The sequence below is a fragment of the Larimichthys crocea genome, unplaced genomic scaffold (genome assembly GCF_000972845.2).
Source record: "Larimichthys crocea isolate SSNF unplaced genomic scaffold, L_crocea_2.0 scaffold394, whole genome shotgun sequence".
Classification (NCBI taxonomy): Eukaryota; Metazoa; Chordata; class Actinopteri; family Sciaenidae; genus Larimichthys; species Larimichthys crocea.
Genome location: NW_020855150.1, coordinates 29387 through 38293, shown reverse-complemented (window position 1 = coordinate 38293; position 8907 = coordinate 29387). Strand labels below are relative to the sequence as shown.

At 41.2% G+C, this 8907-nt stretch overlaps 1 protein-coding gene across 2 annotated transcripts in view; it reads left to right on the top strand.

The window, feature by feature from the left end:
* Positions 1 to 8907, top strand: part of LOC104939603 (maspardin) — a 33837-nt gene that overhangs the window by 8128 nt on the left and 16802 nt on the right. Inside the window, exons 4-5 of one of the 2 annotated variants that reach the window (XM_027276490.1) lie at positions 2403 to 2483; positions 3334 to 3377. In XM_027276490.1, the coding sequence (XP_027132291.1) occupies positions 2403 to 2483; positions 3334 to 3354 (102 nt within the window). In that variant the 3' untranslated portion in view covers positions 3355 to 3377. Of the gene's footprint in view, positions 1 to 2402; positions 2484 to 3333; positions 3378 to 8907 lie in introns of those variants that run through there. The other variant, XM_027276491.1, reaches the window with a different exon arrangement.

The following is an 8907-nucleotide window of genomic DNA, read 5'->3' as shown; positions in this document are numbered from 1 at the left end:
CTGTCTCACACACAGGCTAACGTTAGCCCACTCACCACAGCAGTCTATTTACCAGAGGCGACCGGTTCTTTCTTTTCTTCTTCTTGTTAATTTTGGCAGTGTGGATGCTTCTAGTCGTGATACTGCCCCCTGGAGGACAACATTTAACTGACACTATCGGACTTTGGGTCACTTCTATATCCGCGTGGTTCAATTAGAGTTGTTGATCCAAAAATGAGTAACCACGATACTTACCAGACAAAGTATCACGGTTCCGGGTATTCATGTGATACTGCAGCCTTTATTATTATTTTGTTTTTGAAACTGCAATGTATTTGTACAGTTTAAACATTAATTACTAATGTTGTTTGGTGATGTGATAAACATAATACTGGTGAAGTAAAAATTAGACAGAACAAGTTTGAAACAGTTTGGTTTTTTGAGCAAAATTAGTGGTGTCAGTCATAGACATATACGTAGACGCGCTAAATCGTAGTGTCAACGCCATTTCGGATGTGGCAAAGTAACTGGCAAACACACGGAAAAAGCTGTCAAAAGTTTTTAACTTACACACACACAACACCACACCGACTGCTGTAATCTGTATGATATGTATGTTCATCAATCCCCCCGTGTAGCTGTAACCATCAGCATTAGAACAATACTACGACCGAGACTCGCTGCTGGGCCCGGTGCTTCTGCCCGGTGTTGTGTTGTCTCGGTTTGTGATGTAGCCGTGCGCTCGTCTGGGCGAGACAGAACTGCTTGTTGTTTGTTTTGAACAGACAGACAGACAGACAGACAGACAGACAGACAGACAGGCAGGAAGTTAGTCGCTGTGTTATTTATAACTTGTACAAATACATTGCAGTTTACAATAATAATAATAATAATAATAATAATAATAATAATAATAATAATAATAATAAAAAGGCTGCAGTATCGCGATAATACCCGGAACCGTGATACTTTCAAATCATATTAAATCAATTTTATTTGTATAGCCCAAAGTCACAAAGTACATTTGCCTCGGAGGGCTTTACAATCTGTACAGGGAGTGACACCCTCTGTCCTTAGACCCTTGGTTCGAGTGAGGAAAAACTTGCCCACAGAAAAACCCTTTTAACAGGGAAAAAAGGTGGAAGAATCCTCAGGATGAGCCACAGAGGAGGGATCCCTGTCCCAGGATGGACGGATGTGCAATGGATGTCACGTGTACAGAACAAATCAACACAAACATATTGTACAATTACAATGACTGACAAAATGACAATGAATCACAATGAATGATAAAATTACCACAGTAGCAGATATGGTAGCAATAATGACAGTAATAATATGTGTAGTGGACGTTGTGCAGGATCACAGCAGCAAAGCTCTGGCTCCCAATCTACTTTTGGGAACTATAGGAACCACAAGGAACCCAGCATCCTGAGAGCGCAGTGTTCTAGGGGGGTAGTAAGGTACTATGAGCTCTTTTAGATATGATGGTGCCTGACCATGAAGAGCTTTGTAAGTAAGGAGAAGAATTTTAAATTCTATTCTAGATTTAGGGAGCCAATGCAAGGAAGCATTGGCTCCCTAATGCGGTCTCTGTGCTATGATACACTCTAAATCCTGACTGAAAATCAAATACTCAAACTTAAATAGACTATTGTTATGGAGAAAGTCACACAGCTGATTAACTACAGCTTTCTCAAGTATCTTACAGAGAAAGGCAAGGTCTGATATCGGTCTGTAGTTGGCTAAGACCTCTGGGTCTAGAGTGGGCTTTTTAAGAAGAGGTTTAATTACAGTTACCTTAAAGGACTGTGGTACATATCCTGATAATAAAGACAGATTAATCGTATCCAATAAAGAATGACTAACTAGAGGTAAAACATCCTTGAGCAGCCTGGTTGGGATGGGGTCTAAGAGACAGGTTGACGGCTTAGCTGCAGAAATTATTAAAGTTATTTGATGAAGGTCGATTGGAGGTACTTTGTCTGGTATAGTATCGTGGTTACTCATTTTGGTATCGTGACAACTGTAATACATAAACACAAACATTTATTTCCCACACAAAAATTTAAAATGGCAATTTTATTATATCATGTTAAGTGTGTGGTTCTATGTGGCCCTCTGGTAATGTCAACGAAAAATGGTGGCCCCCTCCATCATTTAAGTTGCCCATCCCTGATTTAGTATAACAGAAGATCTGACACACTGGAAAAACAGCAGAGTATGTTTGGGATTGCAGTCTTCAGATATGTAATATATTGTTTAAGATCTTGAAAAACTATTGTAATCAGGCCGGTATAACAGTTTGCAAATCACAGATGTAACAGAGGTATGGTTCCGTTGAGTCCTGTGTGAAAAACTTTGTCATCTCCTATGAGATTGTGAAAAAGAAGGTGAAGCTAACAAAATAATGTTGTCTCCAGCTGCAGTATCCGGTGTACTGGGATCTCATGGAGTTTTGTGATGGCTTCAGGAAACTTCTTGACCACCTGCAGTTAGATAAAGTAAGTGTGTTTTCTTCTTGCTCCTTCTTCCTGCTGCCTCATGTCTTTCTACAATTGGTGTAGCAGGTTAGGAAGATGCATCAATGGGAAGCTGTCAGGTACAAGATACTAAGTGTGTGTAAATGTTAAATGGACTTGCCTTTCTGGTCTACTGACTTAAAGCTCTTTTTTATTTATTTATTTATTTTTTTTTACAACATTTGTCACATTCATGGCAGAGGCTGTCGACTGTGGCCTAGAACAGATCCACAAATGTGTAAGATACACTACCTTAGTAAAACTGCAATACCATGTTCACTAGACATGGAACATTTCATTAATAGACTTCAAACAGTATTCCCATATTTGTTTCCTGCTTCACATATGTGAATACCTTTTGCTTTTATTGAGTGTGCGTGTAAGGCGCACACTATATGTTATCCACCGCGCTTATTATTGAGTGTGCCTGAAAGAGCACACTCTTTAAAACCTCTTGGGCTTATTGAGTGTGCGTGCAAGGCACATAGAAACGTAGAAAAATTTGTCTCACTCAGATCCGCCTGCTAAAGCTGTCAGATATATAGTTTTGGCTCGAGACGCGAAGATTCGGCAGCAGCACCTATCGACACCCTCATAGACTCCCATGTTAAAAAGGTGGGAAATTTTCAGGAGGAAAGCATAAGTAACGCATCCCTGAATTGCTCCCAAGAGCACATTTCTTCACTTTATCAAAACAAAATGCCTATGTAGACGTTCAGGAAGGGCTCAGCCTGCTTCAGGTTAAGCCGGTTCAATGATTGGAAATACGGTTTGGCCAGAAATCCTTCCTGTTCGAGGGGTGGTCTCAGCATTTTCTCTCTGTCTCTGTCAGGATTTCCAACTGACATTCTAACAGGTGCAGTAACTGCTCCTGCTGATTAGGTCCTGGTTGCTTGGCAACCTCAAGCCTGCCTGAAGGAGGAGAGCTGCGGCCATCTTAGCAGTTTTGGCACTTAATTTGAACAGACACAGCAGAGCAGCTAGTGCGTTAGCGCTAGCTGTAAAGACATGTTATATGCTAACATTAGTGACAAATGTTAAAATTAATGCTAATTAACAAGCCTTGAAGCTTAATAATTAGCACAATTAGCCACTAAGAATTAAATACATGTTAATGTTAACATGCTAATGTTAATTTGCATTAGCCATTAAGAATCAAATACATGTTAATGGTAACATGCTAATGTTAACATGCTAATGGTAATTGCAAGCGCATCAGCGTTAACATGCTGATGTTAACATGCTAATGCTGCTCCTGTGTCTAAATAAACATGTTAAAAATGACTATTTGAGGTGTGCATTTTGAATACAGACCCCGGCAACAGCCCACTCGTCAGTCTCAAAATTTCTGCGGGAATTTTCTAGTACTGAATTTGCTGAGCAGTGTCAGTAATAATGTATGGGGCGACGGGGCCAGAGTCCGGCACTCTCAAAATTTCTTTAGAAATTTTCTAGTATTCTGTAAACTCCTCAACAGTGTCAATGATGTATGGGGGAGAGTCATGGGCCAGAGTCACGCACACTCAAAATTTCTTTAAACATTTTTTTGTCTTTTTTTATACAATCTTAAATTCAAAGTTTTACAGGTTTTACACTTTTGGTCGAACAAAGCAATTATTTTGAATGTCTAACCTAGAGACTGGCATAAACTAATAAAAGCTCAATTAATTAGACAAGTCTACTTCAGATGCAGCTTCAGATCACCACCTCCTAGTTGGGAAATTCAAGCAAAGGCAGAAGAGACACCACAAAAGCTTCAAGGATGTCAAAACACAGCTATAGCTGAGGGGGATGGATAGATGGACAATAAGCACGGTGTGTAGAGCTCAACCTGTGAGAACCCAAAAGCACAAGAGTGGTTAACACCAGAATTCAACAGAACTCAAAAACAGGACCCACAGCACCTACACCAATCCAATACTGAATTCACATTTACTCTGGAAGACATAGCATTCATTAACAAATTCTTTATGTTTAATAAAGAATATCATAAGGTGCAAGATTGCATAATTAGACAGAAGGGCATTTTTGATCATTCTGGATTAAACCTGAAAATAAATTTAGATAGAAAACCAAAAACTACTCTATGGAGGCTTAATTTCGGCCTACTGAACAATACATTTAAAAGTAAAATGGCAAATAAGTAAATAATGTACTTGCATCATAATGATAATGAGGCAACCCAGCCTTTCTGTGCGATGTATCTAAATCCTTCCCCAGAGGAGTCTGCAAGATTGCTAGGCCTACAAAACCAACAACCACAGTATCAGTGATGACTGATCCATCAGCCTAAACCAAAATGACAAACTTGTGCCTGAAATCTCAACAGAAGAAATTGATTTCAGGATTTAAGACTAACAAATCTGCTGGCTGCAGTTGGGTGGGACTTCCTATTTTAAGTTATGAGAAGATTTGGCTTTTGTGAAATATTTATACAATGTATGACACTTTACTCCTCCCCATCAGTGAGGATCAAAATTAATGGGAGCCCTACCATGTCTTAAAGATAACTAGAAAATTTCTAAAGAAATTTTGAGTGTGCCTGACTCTGGCCCGTGACTCCCCCCCATACATCATTGACACTGTTGAGTAGTTTACAGAATATTACTTCTACCATTGCTTAGGTATGTGACAGATCAAGCTTTCAACAGGTGTTCATATGAGAGAAGAAATAGGCTGTTAATTAACTGTTTGCTTTGAAATGTTGTGAAAGGGCATAAGAAATACACTGCATTTCCTGCACTCTGCCCTCTGCTGAAATGCCAGATGCAACTGTGGAAATTTCTATGAAAAGATAGTGTGAAATGACCAGGAAACATTATAAGATATTAACAAAGTGTTTAATATAGTGTTGTAATCATAAAGTTCTGTGATGACAGTTTGAAAAATCTTTATTACAATTCCCAGCATGACCAAGCACTTGGCAACGGTGGCAAGGAAAAACTGCCTGTGGCAGAAACCTTGAGCAGAACCCGGATCATGGTGGGTGGCCAACTGCCGCGACCAATTCTAAATAAAACAAATAATAATAATAGTAGTTAGTAAACTGTTGAGTGTAGATGTTTCCACATTTGTGATACATGTGTTTACAAAGTACTGACAAAAATGTGATAGAAGGCAATGAAAGTACAATCTTTACTAATATTTAAGATTTTACCTCAAGCCCTGTGTTGGATTGCTGATTCTTCACAGGTTGAACGGCTGCCATCTTTGCTGTAGCCCTCACTGATGGTCCGACTTTTGTCTTTGGGGTTGCTGCCATCCTTCTTTGCATGGTCTTCATCAGGTGTCAGATTTATGCACAATCAAAAAACAACAAAAAAAGAAAAAAGGAGAGAAAAAAGAAAATTATTAATTAAAGCTGCAAGCAGCGATGGACGGGCCCTCGCACATGTGCGCACGTCGGAATGTGCGCATGTCGAAATGTGCATAACATAACCTTGATAACTGCAAGAAGTTTCAGACAGCTCTGAAAAGGTGATTCCTGGCGATTTCTTCTTTGAATGAATTTTATGGATCGCCACGCCCACAGTGTTTCCTCAAAATTCATAATTTTGATAACTTTTACTCAGGAAGTCTATGTGAACACACCTACCAAGTTTGAAGTGATATGGATACAATCCCCTAGGAGTTGACACCAAATTGTATTGGCACACTTTGGGGCGGGTCTCGATGCCTGTGACCGAATTTGGTCTTCGGAGGTCAAAGCGTTGCCGAGATATGAGCAAACGTCCTGTCTGTCAACAGCGATTGGCTAACATGAAAAGTTGGCATCAACTATCAATGGGGCAACCCACAGTATCTGTGGATATCACAATTTCATTTAAAAAACAAACACTTCAGGAGATATGAGCAAAAACAATAGTTTGCTAAATATAGCGCCCCCTGGATTGGCTAACATGAAAAGTTGACATCAACTATCAATGGGGCAACCCACAGTATCTGTGGATATCACAATTTCATTTCAAATACAAACACTTCAGGAGATATGAGCAAAAACAATGTTTAGCTAATTATAGCGCCCCCTAGAGACGAAATGACACCAAATTGTATTGGCACACTTTGGGGCGGGTCTCGATGCCCGTGACCGAATTTGGTCTTCGGAGGTCAAAGCGTTGCCGAGATATGAGCAAACGTCCTGTCTGTCAACAGCGATTGGCTAACATGAAAAGTTGGCATCAACTATCAATGGGGCAACCCACAGTATCTGTGGATATCACAATTTCATTTAAAAAACAAACACTTCAGGAGATATGAGCAAAAACAATAGTTTGCTAAATATAGCGCCCCCTGGATTGGTTAACATGAAAAGTTGGCATCAACTATCAATGGGGCAACCCACAGTATCTGTGGATATCACAATTTCATTTAAAATACAAACACTTCAGGAGGTATGAGCAAAAACAATGTTTAGCTAATTACAGCGCCTCCTAGTGGACAAATGACACCAAATTGTATTTGCACACTTTGGGGCGGGCCTCGATGCCCGTGACCGAATTTGGTCTTCGGAGGACAAAGCGTTGCCGAGATATGAGCAAACGTCCTGTCTGGTGGCGTTGCCGCCAACAGCGATTGGCTAACATGAAAAGTTGGCATCAACTATCAATGGGGCAAGGCACAGTATCTGTGGATATCACAATGTCATTTAAAATACAAACACTTCAGGAGATATGAGCAAAAACAATGTTTTGCTAATTATAGCGCCCCCTAGAGACGAAATGACACCATATTTGTTTCCTGGACTAGGGACAGCGCCTCGAAGCATGACATCAAATTTGGCTCCGTTTCGCCAAAGCGTTCCTGAGATATGAGCTCACATGCAATTTTGTTAATTACAGCGCCTCCTAGTGAACAAATGACACCAAATTGTATTGGCACACTTTGGGGCGGGGTGTGTGGGGGTTCTCAAGCGTCGACAATGAAAGTTATCAAAACACAACTTTTTATTAGAGGGCGTGGCCGTGACGGAGCGTCAAACTCCACGCTGCTGATTTTTCCACAAAAAACAAACTCCATTCACTTTTCGCTGATTTTCGGGAAAACTGTGTGCGGCTATCATATACTTTGTCAAAGCTGTCTGAAACTTCTTGGGCGTTGTTAAGAGCAGTATTATGCACAATTCGGTCGCATAATATCATTTGGTGGGTCTGGCAAAAAAGCTCCATAGCGCCCCTGGAACTTTTTTTTCAAACAGCCCGCCACAGTTTTGGGACACAGAGTCACGAAACTCGGCCCAATTGTAGAACATGGTGAGACCTACAAAAAAGTCTCTTGGAGCAATGGGCTACAATGAACACGAAGCCAGATATTTAAGGATGAATATCACCATTATTAGGGCCGAGCACAGCGAGGCCCTATTGTATTTCGAACGCTGAACGACGTTTAGAAGTAAATCGCATTTTCCACAGCCCATATCCCCCCCAAACTCACGAAAATTTGCCTACCCCCCCAATGTCAGGCGTAAAATTACGTATTTTGGAGGTCTCACACATGCACGCGCACATAACGCCTCCACAGCGCCACCTAGGTGCGCGTTTTTGCCGGTGCCCCCTCCCACGGGTTTCGCCACGTGCACGAAACTCGGTGGGAGTATGTAACTTGCCCAGACGCACAAAAAAGTCTCTTGGTGCCCCGGGCTACAGTGACGCGTACGGCGTCCAATTTTGCTCAGATTTGGCCTTTTCCCGTTTTGGCCTCATTTTCCAGGGGTCGCATTTGAACTGAACTCCTCCTAGGGATTTCATCCGATGTGCTTGAAACTTGCCGTGTGTGTTCTCAAGGCGTCGACAATGAAAGTTTATCAAAATCACAACTTTTTTATCAGAGGGCGTGGCCGTGACGGAGCGTCAAACTCCACGCTGCTGGTTTTTTCCACAAAAAAACAAGACCCATTCACTTTTCGCTGATTTCGGGAAAACGTGTGCGGCTATCATATACTTTGTCAAGCTGTCTGAAACTTGTTGTGATTGTAACAGCAGTTATTATGCACAATTCGCTGCATAATTAATGAGGGGTCGGAGCAAAAGCGCTCTATAGCGCCCCCTTGAATTATTCTTTGGGACAGCCCTGCCACAGTTTTGGACACAGAATATGAAACTCTGCCACTGTGTACAACATGCGGGACCTACAAAAAAAGTCTCTTGTCCCAAAACTGTGGGCGGGGCTGTTTGAAAGAAAACATCAGTGGCGAAGGCGCCGATTTTCTGTGTGGAGCTCATATCTAGGAACGCTTTGGGCAACGGAACCAAATTTGATGCAGGCTTCGAGGCGCTGTCCCCTAGTCCAGGAAACAATGTGGTGTCATTCGTTCTCTAGGGGCCGCTATTAAAATTACCTTTTGCTCATATCCTGAAGTGTTTGTATTTGAAATGAAAATTGTGATATCCACAGATACTGTTGGCTTTGT